Source organism: Biomphalaria glabrata, chromosome 1, assembly GCF_947242115.1.
Source record: "Biomphalaria glabrata chromosome 1, xgBioGlab47.1, whole genome shotgun sequence".
NCBI classification, from domain to species: Eukaryota; Metazoa; Mollusca; class Gastropoda; family Planorbidae; genus Biomphalaria; species Biomphalaria glabrata.
This window is the reverse complement of record NC_074711.1, coordinates 82,078,431-82,100,422: the sequence shown is the minus strand read 5'-3', so window position 1 is coordinate 82,100,422 and position 21,992 is coordinate 82,078,431. Positions and strand designations below refer to the sequence as shown.

Below are 21,992 nucleotides of genomic sequence, written 5' to 3'. Positions count from 1 at the left end.
TATGGTCATAGTGTACGTGACACTAAGAAATATATGACCCAAAAATACACAATTGCAAGAACCAAATGTGAAACAATTGTTACTAAAGGTTTGGACCCTATAAAATGAACAAAGTCAAGAATCAGGCTAGTGATACCCAGATTATGTCAGTGTTCGCGGAAGCTTCGAGTCCACCTTTGGATGAAATTGTTTTTCCTAATGATATTCTTTGATAGCCAATTCTTTAAGGTTTTTTTTTTGGTCATAGGATGAGAAAAATCTGTTTTCATTTTAAGCCATGGGACTTAAAACTGAAGCAACAAAGCGAAATATTCAGGCCAGCCTCTATAGTCAAAAAGTAAATAATCTAAAAAAAAATGTTTCTTTCAATACTACAAGTTACACCAAAAGAAAAAGTAAAAAAAAAACTATAAAAACAAAACTACTAAAAGATCTATTTATTTTGTTGTTTTATTATTCAGGAACATTTTTTCTTAGATCAACAATTACTTTATGGACATTGAGTAGAGGAATACAATTGAGCTTATATGAAATATGTGAAGTTTAAATTGTAACTATAACTGACGAACAACAAATTGGATAGCCAACATACTCCATAGTTCTCTCAGAATCAGCCAAGGCTTCACCAAATGATACACATAAAACTATCGCACATTTATTCACGGATATTAGGCTACTTTCATTTATTTCAAGAAGTTCTGCAGTTAAACTGACACTAATTTTAAAAATTCATTTTTTCAGAAAAAAAAAAAAAAAAAAAAAGTCTGTTAAAAGAGCAACTAATTTAGTAATCCCTGAATTTTAAGGAAATATTTCCTACATGTTTACTTGAGTCTAATGAGTGCAGAAAATCTTATAAAAATAAACTTTTTCCATCAAAACTTTAAAACTGACAATGAAAAAATTAGTTCTGTAGATATGAAGTGAAAAAGTAAATGGATACAATTAGAAATTGCAGCAGAAGCCTGACAGCAAATCTCAAAGTATCTTACTGTAACAGCATTAGAGTTTTCACATTTTTCATCCATTTATTCAACACACTCATTGTGCTATATAGATCAACTCAGGCGCCATTTAGCCCTCAATGACGATGGACATTTGAGGCCCAAAGAAAAGCCCTTGTAGATGAAGTAAAGAAATCAAACATACCCACGCCGGGCAAGGGTTTTGTTTGCATCTGATGTGGGAAAATATGCAGGTCAAAACTGGGTTTTCATGGCCATGTGAGACACTGCACCCATCCTTAATTTTTGGAATCAAAGACAATGCCATTCATTCAACACATAGTTTTACAATTCAAATAAATATATAAATGTAAATCTTGGATGACTTGTTTTAAAACTTAAAAATTATAAAATACTCAGTGGTATAACAATTGTTCAAGTTGTCGGAGTGACACTCTGTAACAGAAAATTGTATTCTATGAGATACCTAACGACAATTCTACAATAAATACGTCAACATTGGAGAGTTTCATCTTTGGTGTATCTAGTGAACAAAATATAGGAACTGTTGATTAGCTAATTGAAATGGTGTACGGTCATTATATTTTTGTGAGCTTAGAGAACTGCTTAAAAAAATTTTTCTAGACTTGATCATTTGTAACACAAATATTAATATGAGATGTTTCTACCATGATCATGATTATATTTTTCTTGACAAAGTTATTTCTTCAATTTTTCTTCTGACAATAGAAGTCCAATCAAGACCTAAGTCTAAGTCTGTATACTTGGTGGGAGCTGTCAACAAATCCTCAATGGCTTCACTGGTTGGTGGTGACAACCCTGAGGCTTTTATAGCATCTGGAAACTTTAAGGGTGATGCTGTTGCTAAGACAACTGACTTCTGCTTGTTAGAACTGAAGGAAAAAAATAAAATGACAGCTGGGAAAATGTGGAAAAGAGATGATGTAAAAAGTAAAGGTGAAACTCAACGTAGAAAAAAAATTGCCTTCCTTGTAATGGGAGGAAATAGCTGATATTTTTTTTGCTGCATTTTGTGATCAGTGCTAAGTAATGAGATCAGTGCTAAGTAATGAAATAATGAGATCAGTGCTAAGTAATGATGTAATGTGATCAGTGCTAAGTAATGAGATAATTTTATGAGAAAATCTTATGCTGTGTTTCTAGTAGATATTGCCAAGTAAGAATTCAAGTCAGCAAACTTTCCATTGTTAGCAAAGTTCTGTAAATACCAGAGTGATGAGTTTTGTAAAATGAAATATGATTATTAGTGAGGTCTGCTCAGAGTAAAATGTCTCCAATTGATACAAGTACAGCAATGTATCAAGCTGCTTTAAAAAAGCAATTGGTTAAATAATAGTTATAAATGTTTGAAAACCTTGAGTTCAATTCGGCATAAATGTAAGACACTCCAATAGCTGTGTGTGGACAAATAAAATAGTCATTGTCATTCCAACATCTCCTGATAGTATCCTTGACCTCTTCATCATTAGAGACCACATACACTTTGATCAAAGAATTCATCTGTGAAACAAAGAACATTTACTTAATTTACTTATATCAAAATGCTTTGGACAAAAATGAATGTTCATTTGTTAATTAACTTTAAAATTAAGATCATTTCGTACCAATGCTATAATGTCACTTGGCACATTCACAATGTTGCGATCTACGTCTGCCATGATAGTTTTGACAGTCTCACTGCTGCCACCACTGATGAGGTACCACACCCTTTCAAGGTTGTAAGCAAACTGAAATTAAAATGAAGGTCATTTTCTAGATCTCCGTTTAGTTATGATTCAATAAAATTAAACTTGTGCGCATGTGTGCTAAAGGCTAATGATATAAAAAGAAAAAAAAAAGCCTTAACGCTTTTCAGTAATAAGATATTTCAAATTGATAACAAAAGTCTAGAGTTTGAACCCTGCCTACAGTCATGCCCTAAAAAAAAAAAGTTCCCCCTTTCAAACCTTGTGGTCTATAGGGCAGATGATGTAAAGGTCATCTGATTCTGTGGCCCATGGTTAACTAGGGTGTCATGTGGCCAGCACAACGACCAACCGCCTTTACTTTTTCCCCAACTAATGTCAGGTACCCATTAGAGCTGGGTGGACTCAGAGGCGCCCAAAGATCCCGAAATAAAAAATCCCAGTCTTCACAAGTCATGCACTGCCATCCATAACAAGGTTTCAGCTAGAATATCTTCACTGCTGTAGGAAAGTCTGAAATGAACAAGTCAAAAAAATAAGGTACATCTCCAGATTCTGTATAGGAAGTACTGGTTCACTTCATCAATTGATCCAGGAATTGACTTATCTTATATAATACAGATGTTACTTCAAAATAAGATGAGTACGTATAAAAGATTACATAAAAGTATAAAGCAACGTGGAATCAAAATTGGTTTATATCTACACCATTATGCCAATAATAGAATATGCACCCTCCGTTTGGGACCCCTCAACTCAAGAAAACATTAAGAAACTAGAACAGACACAAAATAGAGCAGTGCGATTCATAACAAATGAATATTCACATTTGACTAGAGTAACACCTTTAGTAAAATCACTAAATTTAGAAAGCCTTCAGGACAGAAGGCTCAAAAGTAAAGTAGCAATTATACATAAAACACTGAACCATAATCTTCAAATACAAAAACAAAATTTAATAAAATACTCTGAAAGACACAAAGATAAAGGCACATTCCTCGTCCCATATGCTAGGACAAATTTGTACAAATACTCCTTTTTCCCTTTTTTGCTATTAAAGCATGGAATGGGTTGCCTGAGCTAGCCAGGAAAACCAGTGACTTGGCAGAATTTAAGTCATTGGTTAATATGCATGACTAAATGCATGACGCGTAGGACATAATCATCTTCTTTTTTGAAGTAACGTCTGTATTATATAAGATAATAACCATAAGTTAAGTTTTCAGTCTTGGGCCCACTACACTATAAAAATGATAAAAAAACAAAAAGAAACTAAGAATAAAGCTTGTCTTTGAGTCCCAAAATTAAGGAGGAGTGCAGTATTTCACCTGGCTACTAAAATATTGCAAAAAGAACAAATAAGTAGAGATACAGAAATCTATTTGTAGCACATCTTACAATACACAAAATTAACTGTAACAAACAAACAAAAAATACCATGCAAACCTTTGACTTAAACTACAAAATCAAATAATTCTGTGTAGCAATCTTAAAATGTCTGTTAATGAAAAATAATGACCAAAGCTTTAGCCTTTAAAAAGAAATTGTACAAATCTAGTAAGAACTATTAAACCTTATACCAAAATTACAATAATCATTTTATAAAAATAGAATAGAATAGCTACAAATTTGAGAATATCTACAATAAATGATAAATATTCAGAGCAAGAGTAGCAGTAAGAGACATCCATGACAAAAAGATAAAAAAATAAGCTAGAAATAATACATGAAACACTAAATGATGGAAATGCTACTAATAAAATACCATTTAAAAAAAAATAAAAAAATAATTGTTATGCTATGAAAAAGCTGTTTCAATACTTTCTTTTAAATGGTATTCCAGCAATAAGAACTAAGCCTGAGTTAGTCAGGAAAACAATAAACCTAGAACAGCATAAGATAAGGATATCAAGGACCCAGTAACTTTGTAGTCAAGTGACATTTCGTAAAAAATAATTTAATCAAACTCCATTAGCTGTAGGAAGCTTAAAAAATGACAGCAAATTAAATACTTAAAATTGCAATAAGAAATTGCAAATTAAAATGCTGTAGCTCTTTTTTAAAGATAAAATGTTAAGTATTTTACCAAAGTTAATGTTCATTAAAACATTAAAAAAAAAAAATTAACAAAAAAATTGACTAGCCTGTATATCCATAGCTGGGGCAATGGTCACTTGCACATCTCCAAGTAAGCAGTGGCCAGATTTCATGATGCGAGAAAGTATATTGTTGTGATTAACAGCACAGACAAGTTTAACTGGCAAGCCCATTTGTTTGGCAATGATGCCAGCTGATGAAAAAACAAAATTTATTTCAGAAATGTATGAGATAATACAAATTTGAATATGTTTAACAATAATCTCTGCTCCAACAAATAAACCTGCTTATAATTTAAAGAGAACAAAATAAATTTTTCATTAGTTTTCATGTTCTACTTAGTTAGCTAATATTTCAGACCTTGCGCTGGGAGCAGATGATGTTCTTCTCTTCTTCAAGCCAGCTTTTTGCTGAGCAGTGTCTACAAAGGGGTAGGTGTGTGGGATTTATTTTGTTAAGAGGGTAATTTAACAGAGGTTTGTGTCCTGTTCTTAGCTAAAAGATTGTAGATTGCTCTTAGTGAGGAGGCAGAAAGTTAATATGAGCAGATGATGTAAAGCTTGTGTTTCTATGGCCGACAGTTAACAAGGGAGTCATGTGTCCCCAACATTTGACAGGTAACCATTTTAGTTAAGTGGAATCAAAGCAACCTAAAAATCTCTATGTCCAAAACCATTGCCTACTTGAGCTTCTTGATATTAAATTCTAGTTGAACAAAGCACATTGAAAGGAGATGAACTATATTTTTTAAGAAAGATATTCTAGTTCAAAACATCATTCTTCAAAACTACACATGAAGACCTATTTTAAGAATATCCCATATCACATATGTTGAGTTACACTGCCCTAGCTAAGACAAAAGTAAAATTCTTAGCATATAACAAGACAGGCAATTATTTTATAAATAGCTTAATTACCTGTTATATTACCACCACCTCCCGTGGGTAAAACCATTTCAACTTCTTCATCAGCTGAAGGACACATCTAAGTGGCGAAATAATAACAAGTCTAAAAGGTAAAATAATAATTTCTATTGTATAAAATAGTTTAAAATCATAATATAAAAAAAAAAATTTTTGATATTTTTTTACATTTTGTTCAGAGTTGGAGTTTGAAAAAGAAAGGGAGATAAAAATCAAAAATCATTTTTACTTAATCACCTAGTCATTTTATCCCCAGTCTTTTAATCCCTAATCACTTAATCCTAAATATAATAAATTTTTTATAAAGCATTGTTGAAACTTAGTTTTAGTTTAACTTTTTAAATTTAGTTTAGTTCCCATCACTACAGGGGATCAATTAAGTACCAGACACCAAAAAGAAATCAAATTTATTTACTGAGATGATTTTTTATAAAATACAAGTTCTAATATAGACATGTATATTAGTGTACAATTATTACATGAAAATATAATAAGTAAGTTTACCATAGTTTACACAAATATAAAAAAAAAATTAGGTAATGTGCTAGGCTTTTAAACCAAGGCATCTTAGGTTCAAATTCCAATAAAGACTGGGATTTGGAATTTTCAGGCTTTTTAAGGTGCCTACAAGTCCATTCAACTGTAATGGGTACCTAACAATAGCTTGGGAAAAGTAAATAAGGTTGGTCATTGTGTTGGCTCATTGACACCCTCGTTAACTGTGGGTCACAAAAACATATGATCATTAAATCATCTGCCCCATGAATCACAAGGTCTTTAGGGGGAACTTTACTTTTTTCTTTCATCTTTTTCTGTAATAAATAGTTATTATACTTTTTTGAAGGAGTTTCACTTTTATAAAGCATATTCTAATTATTAAGAAACTTAGCTCAGACAATATATATAAAAAAACAAATTTTAAGAATTAAAATGAGTTAAAGAACAAACTATTAGATGATTCATTAAGACTAGATATGACGTTCCTATTTTTAAAAAAAGGGTATATTTAGCACTTCCTAAGTTTAAGAAGAAAAGCTACCTTCCAGAAGATTATTCAAATAAACATTACATATAGCATTAGCTACCTTCAAGTAGATATAAAAGAAATGAACCATCTGTATAAGTATTCTCACAAAGTTGAGAGAGCTTGATGATGCCAAATGTTGCATTCTGACAAACTCTGAATCAGCGAATAGTTTCCTGACAATCAAATCAATGTCATCTGAAGAACCATCAGCTAAAAGATAACAAAAAAAGGACCTGTTTAGGACAAAAAGTATATGGTTTTAATGTTAGATTTCTATGTAACTAATGTTAATTGTTGCGCAGACATACAAAGCTTTTTACTTTGAACAGGCAAGCTGCTTGGTTGCGTGATGTAATGATAGTCCTAAGTTCAAAGCCTAGCTCCTATCTTGGAGGAGGTTTGGGCTAGCCAATATGTGCTTTTGAAAGGGGCTAATGGAACAGCAGCCCCTCATCAGGGTGTGATCCAAAAGAATACAAAGCATTGCATTTAGAGCCAACTTAGTTGAAGGAGCTGTCAGATAGAATAACACAGAGAGAATGGCCTAAGGGGCACCACTTTTTGTTTTTTCCTTAGGGATGACTCCTAAATGCTTTAGCACTGTAAGGCAGCAAAGGCTCACCTAAATAAAACAGATGAGCTTCTTTTTCCAAATGAATAACCACAACTTTAATAATAAGTCATTCCTATCTTCTTGTCTCTACACATTCACCTATCTCTAAGTCTGCTGAACCACTGGGGCACTACACATGATCTGTGGACCATCTTTCTCCATTCCCCTCTGTCTTATGTCTCTGTCCTTGGATATAATTTCTTCTTGTTCCTACAATCCAAATATTTTTTAGGACTTAAAATTATTTTTTTAACACTGAGCGAATAAAATTCTGCCTTGTTCATGATGAAGACTTGCATGTTTAAGAAATACTGTGATTCGTTGGAATTTTTTATTTTGTCCTATTATTGTGCTTTTTTTTTTTTTGGGTGGGGGGAGGGGAGGGTGGCAAACCATACTGTCTTGATAATTAGCAAAACTATAATTAAATTGACCACTAATGTAGCTACTTTCCCATTGAATAATAGTTAGCTTTTATACCTCTAAACACATGGACATTGTTGTCGAGAACAGTTGTCATCTGGCGTTCTTGTATGAGGGTGCAGCGTCCTCTCGGAAGAATAACAATAATGTCTACTAAATGTAGCCCACGAACTGATTCAATGGCAGAACTTCCTGTATCTCCAGAAGTGCCTGAAAGAAATAAAAATATAGTTTGATGTTGATTTAATTAATTATAGTGTCATTTGTTATTTATAGTATTCGACAATTGAACAGAAGCAATTAAAAAATTTCTACTTCAGTTAAATGGTAGGATAAGCATCAGAATGAAGAACAGACTTACAGACAACTAAAGTCAGGTGTTCTTGACTTTTAGTTAGAAAATAATTGTAAAATTGGCCTAGACAGCTCATTGCCAAATCTTTGAAAGCCAAACTTCTGCCATGAAAGAGCTCTGCGATGGTTAATCTGTCTGACAATTTTTTAATTGGCACTACATCAGGAACTTTGAATGTTGAAAACGCTTTATGATAAATATCTGAAAAAGAAATTCTTACATGAAAACAATACAAAGGCCTGATTTTAGAGTTAGTATGTTATACACCTATTGCAAACAACTTGTTTAACAGTTTGCATTCTTTCTTATTAAAACTTCATAATACCTTTTAAATCTGTTGATGGAATGTCTTTTTCTTCAATATACAAGGATGTGACTTCATAAGCAAGGTCTTCAAAAGAAAGCGCTGACCATTTCTGAAGTGTAGCAGAAGATACTGTCGGTGTAGACATGGGGAGAAACATGCCACCATCATTGGCATAACCAGAAAGAAGTACATCTTTGAACTCAACATCTTGAACTCCTCCCCTTGTGCTCTGGTATCTCATGATTGTGTGATTGGTAGATTGTTTGGACGAATGTAAAGCTGAGTAAATGACAGAAATATTATCAGTTTACACAAGTTAAAATGATTGCACAAACAAGTGCAACTGCATGTAGCTAGTATAGAAAATTACTTGTTAAACCCAAATGTCTCTTATGGCTGGGATATGTGAGAAAAGAATGATTCTAACAAAACTTTGGAAAGAAAGGAACATTAAAGATGAATACTCGACCTAGGTGGGCTGAGATGAACACAGATAAAAAAGATGACAAAGGCAGGTTGCGTTACACAAACTCATCTTATAGCCTTTACACGTCAGGAATATTCACACATCACGCATCACTCGTAGGTAGCCTCGGATTGTTAGGAATTCTCACACATACATATTTTGTTTTATGGTTTAACAATAATCTGCATGACATATACATATTAGTACATTTTAATAGGAAAGTAAGCATTAGGAGGATCAGAATTAATGTGTGATTGCCTATAGATGTCCTTTTTAAAAATTTATTTTTGTTTTTCTGGAAGAGAGCTGGAGTCTATAAATCTTGATAATAGATCTACTAGATTAGTAGACTCAAATTCTATTCTAGATCTAGAATAGATCAAATAAAAATCCAAATCAAGTAGATTTGAAAATCTAGATTTAGATAAGTCTGATGAGATCATAGAATCTAGTTTATTAAATAGAATCATAAATCAGTTTTAGACATTTTACATTTTTAGAAATCTAATTCCGTCTAGTCCTAGTGTAATTTTAGACATCTTAGTTAGTGACGTAGTCTAGAGTAGAGTCTAGACCAGCGGTTTTAAGTCCGCGACCCCCAATACAATTTTCCTCTAGGTGGCGACCCCTTACTATAAAAAGTTTTTTTGATTATAGGCCTAGGACTAGGTAAATGGGATTTAGCTAGTGTTATAATACTTATAAAATGATAAAAATCATTATGATTATCAAAAGGCATTGTTAGTCTGAACATAACCAATACCACAAATAATTTAATTACAAAAAAAGTGTATATATCTTTTATGACTTTCATTTATTTAATGTTTGTTTTGCTTGTTTATAATATTCATGTAACCATGATCATACATACAAAACTGACAGTTTAAAAAGTATTGCCAAGAATGGAAAAAGTAGGCCTACAGTTACACTTACAGTCTTCGATCATAATTCATATTGAATATTCAATGCACTACATTTAAATTTAATTAATAAATGATTTAATGATTTATCCATAATTTGAAAACTGAACTTTACGATTTAAAAAAAAATACACACACAACAGTACACTACACAGAATCTTGGATCTAGATCTCTAGTCTAGAGTAAAGATCTAGATCTAGAGAATCAGTAGAGTCTGAGACTAGACAGAGAGTCAGTGAGATGGTGAACTTTAGACCATTTCAGTGTTTAGTGAAGTTTAGTGTTTGTTTTTGTTTTAATACACTAGAGTAGTGTCCCTTGACTAATTTTTAAATTTTTTGACTACAGATTACAAGTCGAATTTCTAGATCTAGATCTATAACTATAGATTTAATAGATCTATAGATTAGATTATTAGATCTATACCTATTTAAAATCTAGATATATTTATAAATGAATCACGAACTTCTCTTAGCCCTGAAAGGTCACTATGGAGGAATATTTAAACATACAGATGAAGGTATCAGGGTAAGTTCAGAACTTCAGTTCAGTCAGTTGTACTCTGATAACTCTGTTAAACTTGTTAACTTGTTTATTGTTCATTGTTACGTATGTTACTGTAAACACTAAGACTAACTGTCTAAACCAGGCATGTCAAACTCATTAAGGTGTATGGGCCACATAAAAACTTACTAGATGATCCTACTAGATCTATGACCTGTGGGGGCCAAAAACCAGTTGCAAAACAGTCTACTAGTTAAACTAGTTTTATGTTATTAGAAACAATACTTGGAATACAAAAGACAATAGACAATACCTGTCCCTTAGTTAGCTAAACTTGTTGTACAATTTGAAAATTAAACATAACTATGATTACACATTATTTTGCTTGTCAAGTCTTGATGCTTGACATCTTTTCTTGGATTCAAGTTTATTAATGTCAGGTTGAAGTTTGTTTGCTACTGACACTTTCATCACTGATGACAAATTTTGATCAGATAATCTCAAACGGTGTGATGTTTTTGTAGATTTCATTATGGAAAAAAACTGCTCACAGAGATCAGTGCTTGCAAACATATCTAGAATTCTGGCTGCAAATTTCCTCAATTCATTGTACCGTTCAGGTAAATAACTAAAATTTTGGCACAGCCACTTCTATATATTTAGCTTTCAACAAAGAATCTGACTGCTATTCTATTAGCTCTATTTGCAAATTACCAGAAGCAAATGAAATGAAATCACGAAAACGGTCATTGAAAGAATCTTTACCAAATGTTGTAGCCGTATTTAATCTTTTTAGTTCCTGACATGTTGAGAAGTGAACAAAATTTTCTCTTCATATTTAGCTTAACCACAGTCGTAACTTTGCTTGAAAGCACTTCACATCATCACACGCAGTTGTGACAATTTTGTCTTTACTTTGAAGTTTCAAATTCAAGTCTTGCAGGTGACCAGTGAGATCAACTGCAAATGCCAAATCCTGAGCCTATTCGTCAGTTTGGAAATGTTCAACAGGTTCACCTTTTATGTTCAGAAACAATACGATTTCCTCACGCAGTACAAAAAATCTCTTCAATACTTTATGACATGAGAGCCAGCAGACTTCTGTGTAGTAGGGAACACAATCAAATTCATGTCCAATGCCATCCAGAAACATTGAAAATTAGCGATGATTTAAAGAGAGCCACTGAAACCGGTATTATAACATGTTGGAACTGTAATTGCTTTGCGCAGAATCTTCCTTGGTGAATGGTGCACTGAAAATGAGCAAGTTTAAAATTAGCATTAGTCTCTCTTATTTTTGCAAGTAGCTTTACATCAAAACCATTTCATTTCATGGTTGGTACGCCATCCGTTGTTAGACTAGCTAGCTTTACCGCCTGTTAATTCCCCCAGGCCTCCACTTAAGGGGGCCCCCAAATTAGTGCTTTTTACATTAAATATTAAATATTATGGAAAATGTAAAAGTAAAGTAAAGTTCTCCTTTCAGACCTTGTGGTCTATAGAGCAGATGATGTAAAGGTCATCTGTTTCTGTGGCCTACGGTTAACAAGGGTGTCATCTGGCCAGCACAACGACCAACCGCCTTTACTTTTCCCTAACTAATGTCAGGTACCCATTAGAGCTGGGTGGATTCAGAGGCGCCAGAAGATCCCGAAATTAAAAATCCCAGTCTTCACCAGGATTCGAACGCCAGTCCCCGGTTCAGAAGCCAAGCACTTTACCGCTCAGCCACCACACCTCCACGCAAATGTAGGGGCCCCCAAAGAGGTTAAGCCCTCAAATGATGGAAAATTCCTAGCTACGCCCCTGCCGAGTAGATTATTCAGTGTCATTATTCTGTGATAGATAGTTATCAATCACTTTGTTTTACTTACTTAACTATAATATCATATATGTCAGTCAAGTTAATAGTCTATGTTTGTAAAAGTTCATCGCTGGATTACTTTTTTTTATTGAATTGAGTTTCAAAGCATTAAACTCAAGGAAAATATATTCTACTCTGTTTCTTCTGTGTGTTCAAATAGAGGCTCCTCAGAACTCACGTGCCACATGTGCTGTGGGAGACAATGCTACTTTCCAAAACAAGCTGTGATGCAGTGGTGTAGCTGGGGGGGAAGGGGAATTTGAAAATCCCTCCCAGGCCCCCACTTGAGAGGGCCCCCAAATGAGCGTTTGGATTTTTAAAAAAAAAAATGAATATTACGCCATTATCTCATATCATGATGTCAAATGTCAAAATGCAAGTGCCCCTAAAGAGGTCAAGCCACCCTGTCCCCCAAATGATAGCAAATTCCTAGCTACTCCACTGATAATAAGACATATAAAAAAACATTGCTAACCTGTTTTCCACAATTTGAAATAATCCTTTTCATTCAATTTTCTGACCTAAATATATTGACTTTGTCTTACCTGACATGAATGTTACTATTATACATTGTTTAGCTGGAAATGGTATAGTTAGATGTGTTGGATCAAAAATAAGCAAATCTTAAATATTTTAAACTTTTGTCATCATAGGCTTATTTATGGTAATGTTTTTTTATTAACTGGCTCATAAATATTGTTCTGTTTAGGTTGTTCCAGGTTTGCCTTTTATTTCTGCCTCTGAAGAGCTGGTACTGAATCAGCTATGTAAATTAGGAACTTATTATAAAGATTTTATGGATTTCATTCAACGTTATGGTTCTGGTTTGTTGGCTAGACAGCAGTCAGGTGAGTTGTAATTATTTAGTTGTTTTATATATATTTAAATTAATGCTTGAAAGTTATTTAAAGACATTCAAGTGGGCTTGATATCCCTGACCATTAAAAATGCTAAAGTTCTTTTTTTTTTTTATTTCTAAGAACTGGAGCAGGCAGTGTATTTAAATGTATTATAAAATATGACTTTGGCCAGGGTAAGAAAGATAGCAACTTTAATAAGAGCTATTTAATAACCAAAGTAGTGTGCTGATGGAATTTGTGGGTTTTTCTATATCTTTATCAGATTTTTCATTATCACAGATAATTAATTTTATAACTAATTATAATGTTTGAAAAACATTAGCTGAAATAATTTCAATAAACCTATTGCTTGTCAGACAAAGACAACTTGCATGGATTGTACCTGAAGTATCTTTGCCAAGGTTTAGATAACGTTCTTCAGGACTATAGAGACGCTTTGCTAGACATTGAGGAAAAAGTATTACAAGATGCATATTTACCAGTGTCATACATATCCAGCAGACTCCAGGAGGTAACATAGATATCCTTGGTGATGCAAAATTAAATGTAATGTTTCTATACAGATCCCTCGTTTATCTTCCTAAACCAAACTGAAATCTGCAAAGTAGAAACCAAATATTTAATTTACAACATAATGGCTTTTAATCGCACACATTACATTATATGAAACTAGGTACTATTCTGTAAATATGTACAGTAATCAATATATAGTACACTACACTAAGCCAATCAGGCATCACATGTTAGAATTAATATTAATAATAGATTTTTATCAATTTTTGGAATTTTTTCATGTGAAAAATCAATAAATACAGGGTGCATCAAAAAAATGTATACACACTTTGATCTGTCATAGACAATTTATTTCCCGTTCTACAATGCTAAATTTCAGCACATGGAAAGCTTAATGTCTAATTGGAAAAATAAATGTGAAGGTGGTTCTGTACCACACACAGTGCCGGAGTGAAAAAGGAAGTAACTGCAACATGGCAGACGTGCGTTTGAGTTTTGAAGAGCGGAAGCAGATAATTAAGTGGTATTGGAAGTTGGAGAATGTAGCTGCGGTTCGGTTTTGTAAATTTGAATAAACATTGTTGTAATAATGAAGAGCCATTAGCAATACACACGAAGCATTTATGTTACTGCCAGTTTCAAAAACATCCCTTTAACATTATTTTAAAAATCATTATCTTATATTCAACATCCTAACATTCATTTCATCAATCAATTAATTGTATAGGTAATGTTTGTTTAATCTAGATTTACCCATTTAAATAACACTTTAGGTTTTCAATGTACAGACGTGCACTGTTACACTTTATAATAGTCATTGTTTTATTTAGTCCACAGTTTCAGAAAATCAAATTCCTATCTTCTCAAACTTTTGTTGTTTCAGTTTAACCTTTTGTTTCCTGCGTTGGCATTGACCGTGGACCAGATAGTTTCTCACCAGGTTTGTTGGAAACATAAAACATTTGTAGGGGTCAGAGTAAACACTGCTTTATAAATACTAATTATTTGACTATCATAATGCACAGTGTTAGTTCTCAATTCATATTTACATTGCCTGTTCATTTATATGTATCGTCTGAAATGCATTGGGGAAAAATTAAAGTAATTTAAAAGTGCTAAGGGAATTTTAAATGTGAATATAAGTAAATATTGTAATAAGTCATGATGCAATGTAAAGGACTTTAGTAGATATTATCTAGTCATTAAGAGACAATGAATATGTTGCCCCTGCAAAGAGTGTAATACCTAGTGGTGCTAGAAGATCTGACACTGCTGCAGTGACAATTAAAATACAAATGTAAGGCTTGATACTGAATCACTGAATGATGCAATATCTGTGCATTATTCACTGTTGACCCTTGCACATCTCTTGTGAAGTAAACATGCATTACTTTTTTGTTCCTCATCTTAGTCTCCTTTTTTTCTTGTGCATGTCAATGTTCAGTTTCTAATATTTAATAATACGCTAATGAGGCTTGCCAATAATTCAACATTAACATCTTGTTTAGTTTAAAAAATATTCCTAGTGTGTACCACAAGATGGAGCAGCTTTATTTTTATTTTAGTTAAAGAGTGGCACTTATTAGTGTAGAAAGCTTTGTTTTCATTGTTGTATAGTAAAAGATTATCGTTAGAAAATTTAGTTGTTACTAATCCTTTGTAACACTATTTACAGGCTCACGGTTGTTATATACTGGATATTTTATACAAGAACTCTTTGATGGGCATGCCAACTGTGAAAAGTGCTTTGAACAGGTAAACAATTTATATCAACACACTTTCACTGGAATATCAGCAAAATATCATTCATTTTTACTAAGTGTTAAAATATAGAATTTTAATTTGTACAAAATTGATCTTTAATTGCCAGGTTTGAACAAAAGCTGAAGTATGATACTCTAAATATGTCGGCGTAATAATAAATGAAGAGTTATCATGGAATTATAAAAAAAAATCAAACAAAGCATTAGTGCTTATTAAAAGAAATGTTACAAATCAAACAAGAACATAAAACTAAAATGCTATTTAACCTTGGTTAAGCCAATAATAGAACATGCATCCTCTTTTAGGGACCCCTCAACCCTAGAAAACAAAGAAACTAAAACAGACACAAAATAGAACCAAGAGAATTCTAACAAATATTCATATCTGATTAAATTAACATCATTATTAAAATCAGTAAATTTAGAGATACATCAGGACAGAAGAAGAAAAAGTAAAGTAGCTCAAATATTTAAAACACTGAACCATAATTTACAAAAACAAAACCTAATAAAATTAAGACGCCTTTCTTATTCCATATGCTAAAACAAATTTGTACAAGTGCTCCTTCTTCTTCTGCTGTTAGAGCATGGAATGGGTTGTCTGAATCAGCCAGGAAAACCAACAACTTAGCAGAGTTTAAGTCACTGATTAACATGCATGACTAAATTGACATATGAAATGCCTAAGACATAATTATCTTCTCTTTTGGAGTAAAGTCTGTATTTTATAAGATAAGATTTTTTAATTATAGCATATTTACTATTTGACTCAAGAAATCTTAGTCTGTTTTTTTATTTTTTTTTAATTTTAATTCATGTTGTTGCCTTTTCTAATACTTCTGCTTGCTTGAAAATATTTCTCTTCATTTGAATTGAATCAATCTTTTAAATCAAAAAACATTTCCTCCTTGAATCAATAAACTACTGTAATATATCTAAATTAGGCTTATTCTAGGATATACGCTTATGGAATTTGTATATTGTCCAGAATTCTGCATGTGTGCCATGGGCTGTTCTTCCAACAGTTGACGGTATGGATGCTGCATGGCATGACTTCCGATCCTCACTCTGAGTTCTTCATTCAGAAAAGAATTGGTGCTAAAGATGCATCAGTTCCATCAGATGCACAAAATGAAACAGAAGAAAATCTTGGAATTATGGGATTGACAGGAAGCCAGCTTCAAGTAATTACCAAAAATTGTAACACCATACTGTATAAAACATTTAATTTTTTTTTTTTATCATTGTAATTGTTTTTGTATACATTTTTATATACATTATTATTATTTTGCGTTGTCTGCTAATGTAGTATTCCATTTGTTATATCATTAAAATATTTGATTTGTTTCTTTTAAAAAGAAAATTCACATAGATTCAGAATCTAAAGAGATTGATGAGCCTTCTTCTGATACTGGAAGATTCTGTATATCGGCTGATCTGCTGCCTTCATACATACCATTAAGAGTTGCTAACAAAATTTTATTTGTTGGAGAAAGTGTGCAGATGTTTGAGAGAGACAAAAATAAAATGAAGTCGTCATATCAAGGTATTAAAATTTTGTTTCATGTTATCCTCCCTATGATAGGGATTATATGTTTTGGTTAATAAACTTGAAGATTTAGGTGTGGAAGTTGCTGAGTTCAGGCAGCTTTCATTAAGTCCTGGGTTACAAATGGAGAAAGTAGAAGTCTTAGTAGTTGACTTAGCATGACAGGAACAGATTCATTCATTAACTGGTCAACTTTACTTTCCATGTACATATTTCTTTATATGGAACTTTAATTTACTTATCATCTCATAACCAATAACTTTAATTATCATATTATTGTAACGGTCTGTAATGCACATTTCTATATATATAAGTAACAGTGTTATTATTAGTGCTCTTGAATAATAAGTTTGTTGTTTTTTTAACAAAATTATTTTAATATGGTCTGTATTTTTAATCATTTTTAGCAGGTACAATAATGAGCAGCAGGGAAGATGAATTTGCTTCAGATTTAAAAGAACTGACAAAACTTCCAGAGTTCAATAGTATTAATTTTGAAACCATCATTGACAAAATAAGAACCCATGCAGCAGAGGTGAACATTTAAATCATTAGATTTTAAATTGAAGACGTTCCTTCAAAAGAGAAGATAATTACATCCATTTTGTATCCATTGTTAATTTATTCATGCAGGTTAAATTCTTTGGGTTTTCTAGCTGATTCAAGCAACCCATTTCAAGTTCTACTAAGAGCATTTGTACAATTTGTTCTAGTATATGAATAAGCAGTGTGCCTTTCTCGTTGTTCTTTACTTACTTAATGTATTGCAGAGAAGATGTATGTTGAGATAGAGTAGGTGTTCTGTTCAATGTTACAAGGTCTGAAAGAAGTTAGATAGTTGCATGTATCATGATTAAAACCTTATATCTTAAATATCTTTAATGTTCAGTTGTTCTTCTCCTCAGTATCTCTGGGTTCTTGTGGTGGAGAAGGCGGAGTTGATCAATCAGCTGAGAATTATGAAAGATTTCTTTCTTCTTGGTAGGGGAGAACTTTATTTGGCATTCATTGACCAGGCTCAGCACCTTCTGAGAACACCTGTTTCTTTGACCACAGAACTTGGTAAAGCTCATTGTAGAAAAATAGACTTTTAAGGTGTTTACATTTTACATTGATGCGCAAAATAGATTAAAAAAGGAGTTTAGCATTACATTAAAAAATGTTCAAGAATGTTACATTAGAGAAATGTTTGAAAAAGTAGCAGAGACTGAAAACATTTGCTAAAATTTATTAAATTTAAATTTTTGTTTTGTTTTATCAAAACTGTTTTTCTATTGATGTCTTTTTTAAGTCAGTGAGATTAACTTTCACCTATCCCTTAGTCAGTTGAACCGTTGGGGCACAACACAAGATCTTTTGACTGTCAATGAGATTAAAGTACCATAGTAAACTTTTTTTGAGTAAATTAAATTTTGGACTATTTTTCATCTTTTTTTTAGATGTCAATCGTGCTTTTCAGCATGCAGCAAGAAATGTTTTGATTGATAATGATGCCCTTCTCCAGAGATTCCACTTGACAGTCCCAAATGCATCAAAAGATAAAAGTTAGTATAGATAGAATAATTTTATACTAATATGTTCTATTAAAGTTTAACAATTTTATATTAGTGTTTCTTATTTGTATTTCTGTGTATATGAACTCTGTGTTTTACTCTAAATTTCTAGAGAAACCGGAAAGTAATTTACCACAAAATGAAGTCTCAACAGGATGGAGTGTACTTGGTCTTGCTTACAGTGTACAGTGGCCACTTCATATTTTTTTTACTCCTGCTATTTTAGAAAAGTGAGTTTTTAAGAAATTACTTGTTAAGAAAAGATCTATGAATAGATTGAGCTAAGATATTGATTTTGATTCTTTACATTTTACAGCTGAAAAATCTTTTTTCAGATACAACAGAATATTTCGTTTTTTGTTAGCAATATGTCGCACACAACAAGATCTTCAGTTCTGCTGGAGTTTGCAAATGAACAATAAAGCAGCATTTGTATCTCCTGCAGCAAGTGCAACTTGGCAACTCAGAACACACATGGCCTTTTTGATAGATAATCTTCAATATTATTTGCAGGTGAAATTTGAAAAATATATTTATTTTTTATTCTTAGCAATAATTAACTCTATGTCTCATTGTCGATTTGAAATGCTATTTTTTAGTTAAACTGACACTCACATCCTGGATACATCAGGTTTGTATGTCCTAGCCCAAACAAGACAACAGGAGATGAACGTGGACTAGATTTTAACTTTGAAACATTTTGACGATTGTCAGGGTGGCATACCTCATGGCCTGACAGCTAGTCAATCTTGAATAGCTTTATCATGTTAAACATCTAGATTTTTTTCATTCAACTTGTTTTTATCAAGAAACTATATGTTCAAAGTGTGTTACTTAAATGTTCTCATCTTAACATGATGTTTTAAAAAGTTTAATGGGAAGATAATAAGCTCCAGACTCCAATTTTATGTGTTTTTTAAATGAATTCTGATGTTTAATGGATAAAAATAAAAGTTGTTGTATTCAATTTTGTAAATTCTTAAAATATTTCCTCGATCTAGTTCTATGTGCTTTGTCCTCTTTCACTGAGATTTCATTTTGCGATTTTCACATTCCATAATCAAAATCATTTGCTGCTCTGTACAAATTTGTTTAATATAAACAGGGGGATGCATTTCATGCTAATACTATACCAAATGTAAGATTTCCTAATGAAAAAAAAAAAAAAGGAACTGAAGTTTAGGATGATAATATGGTAGTGTACTGCCAATGGTTGCATTGGAGGAAGAAGAATCCCTAACTTTCGCTTCGCAGATGACATTGATGGCCTAGCAGGGATAGAAGAACTAGCTGATCTGGTGATGCGTATTGACAAGACTTCCGCAGCATATGGCATGCAAATAAATGCAGAAAAAAAACAAGTTATGACCAATAACCAACAGGGATTTAAAGAGGCTTCAGTATTGGAGGTGAAAAGCTGGCTAGTGTTAAGAGCTTCAAATACCTCGGAGCTATTGTCTCAGATGAGGGAACAAAACATGAACTACTGGCCCGAATAGCAGTCCACAGCAGCCCTTTCAAAACAGAAAATAATTTGGAAAGACAAGGTTTGGCCCTCAGCACCAAACTCAGACTGATGCGCTCCCTGGTCATGGCCACATTTTTATATGCTTGCAAGTCTTGGACGCTGACTGCAGAGCTAGAGAGGAGGATCCTACAGACTAAGGGATAGGTAAAGGTAAAAAAGGTACTGCCATTGGACAAAGTGAATAATTCCATCAGAACTTGGATAATAATTCTGGAGAAAAAAAATTATTAAATTTAGCAAAATTTCTTTCATATCTTTTTTTGTTCATTTTTTTTACTTACAGGTTGATGTTATAGAATCTCAATACAAAATTTTATTAGATAAAATTAATTCCACCAAAGACTTTGAAGCAGCTAAACTAGCACATGAAACTTTTTTATCATCTTTACTGGCTCAGAGTTTTGTACACATGAAAACTGTAAGTTTGAACCAGATTTTTCATTACCCTTGATATTTCATTGAGAATTTAAACTGAAAAAAAAAACTTGTTTATGTTTTAGCAATAGGTTACTGATTACTTTCTTTTTTTTTCGTCTAGGTATTTGCTTGTCTCTTGGAAATATTGGACCAGTGTTCTCAATTTTGTCGCCTTTTGATTGCATCAGATAACCAAATGTCTAATAAAGACATGCAACAATTGCAGTCAATTAAGTTGGTAAGTTTATTACAAAACTGACGTAACTTTATACCTATCAAAGGCTTCAAGATAAATTTCTTTCAGATGCTTAACTGAAACCCCCTGCAATTTATGTTAATGGAAAAAATAAGAGCGACCTAAATTCTTCTCATAAAAGGAATTGTAAACTTGTGAAATCATAACTTTTATAGTGTATGCTTTTCTTATTGTATTACACATCCAATATTCTATCACAATATTAAAAACACAATTTCATACTTTTTTTTTTTTAATTCTCAGAATTTTCAGCGAAATTCCAGTTTACTCTTCAAGATTTTATCAGGTGTTCGCAGCCAGAGTGCCAGACCCCATCTATCCCAGTTACTGTTACGTTTGGATTTTAATAAATATTATACCAACACTGGAGGGCAACTTGGCAGGTATTTTATTCACTTCATTCAAACTTTTTATTATATTATCAAGAACAACACATGTTCTGGAAGCTCAAAATTGGAACCAGTGAAATCTGCCCATGTGGAGTATCACCAGAAAATGCCGACCACGTCCTCCAAAACTGCTCTCTCTACCAAGAGGCCCGTATAAGACATTGGCCCCAAATCACCCCAATAGAAAGAAAACTATATGGAGAGCTCCCTGATTTGGAAACCACTGCGCAGTTCATCTCATGTATTGGTCTAGTCATATGAACACTCCAACATAACAATGAGAACGATGAAGAAGAAGAAGAAATCAAGAATATAAAACATTGTTGCAAAGTTCTGTCTCTAAATGCAATTGTAAAATGATCTAATTGCTTATCTGTAAACTTTTTTGTTTTTTAGATATTAAAACATTACTGTGAAAAAAGTGGTAATAAATTAGCAATGCACTGATAACACACACCGCCTGTGCAACTAAAGCTGATTTACAATCACCAGAACTCAATTTTTAGTTTTAAAAAAATATGCTAAACCCATCTCTAATGTATTTATCAAATTATCATATTAACTAATATCTAAAATACAAATCATAATAGTAGCAGTCAATAAATTATAACATTTTTTGTTATGAATCTCTTATTATACAGGTACAAGTAATTTTAACAAACTATTGTCATGCTATAAAACATTTTTTTTTCAGCTCTTGATTCTCTTGATAAAAGCAAAACAGACACAGAAAAAGAAAATTTGACATTGTATATCTTGTATATTTTTTGTTTTTATATTCAAGTACATTTATAGGTGTATTGCAAATGTTACATAAAGCTGTAAAGAATTTATTCATTCTTTATTATTATTTGTTTATATGTGAAGTATATAAAACAACATAAACTTTATAGGTTTTTGTCTCTTGTTTAATGTTAAATTATCAGAATCTTTTCCTACACCCGTAGTTAAATATCTCTTTGCAAACATGGAATTTTGTGTTTGCATACAATT

The 21,992-nt window shown here is 32.3% G+C and overlaps 2 protein-coding genes across 4 annotated transcripts; one reads left to right on the top strand and one right to left on the bottom strand.

Moving 5' to 3' along the window:
- Window positions 1-434: 434 nt before the first annotated feature.
- LOC106063283 (threonine synthase-like 2) lies at window positions 435-10,075 on the bottom strand. 2 transcript variants are annotated; one of them, XM_056018107.1, is made up of 10 exons: window positions 9,941-10,075; window positions 8,435-8,695; window positions 8,116-8,310; window positions 7,812-7,964; window positions 6,777-6,928; window positions 5,686-5,752; window positions 4,816-4,961; window positions 2,591-2,713; window positions 2,341-2,486; window positions 435-1,858 (listed from the first exon to the last, which is right to left on the bottom strand). In XM_056018107.1, exons 2-10 carry the CDS (start codon window positions 8,655-8,657, stop codon window positions 1,645-1,647), a joined length of 1,419 nt encoding a protein of 472 aa, XP_055874082.1. In that variant the 5' UTR covers window positions 8,658-8,695; window positions 9,941-10,075; the 3' UTR covers window positions 435-1,644. The 2 variants fall into 2 exon arrangements, with proteins under 2 accessions (XP_055874082.1, XP_055874081.1); XM_056018106.1 differs by having other exon boundaries at window positions 9,816-9,950.
- Window positions 10,076-10,128: 53 nt separating this feature from the next.
- Window positions 10,129-21,889, top strand: LOC106063284 (gamma-tubulin complex component 4-like). Of its 2 annotated transcripts, none has more exons than XM_056018105.1 (16): window positions 10,129-10,331; window positions 12,881-13,019; window positions 13,388-13,542; window positions 14,428-14,484; window positions 15,220-15,299; window positions 16,296-16,491; window positions 16,667-16,853; window positions 17,264-17,391; window positions 17,762-17,918; window positions 18,296-18,400; window positions 18,522-18,639; window positions 18,745-18,922; window positions 20,221-20,355; window positions 20,476-20,592; window positions 20,854-20,993; window positions 21,703-21,889. In XM_056018105.1, exons 1-16 carry the CDS (start codon window positions 10,257-10,259, stop codon window positions 21,707-21,709), a joined length of 1,974 nt encoding a protein of 657 aa, XP_055874080.1. In that variant the 5' UTR covers window positions 10,129-10,256; the 3' UTR covers window positions 21,710-21,889. The 2 variants fall into 2 exon arrangements, with proteins under 2 accessions (XP_055874080.1, XP_055874078.1); XM_056018103.1 differs by having other exon boundaries at window positions 21,694-21,889.
- The last annotated feature ends 103 nt before the right edge of the window (window positions 21,890-21,992 follow it).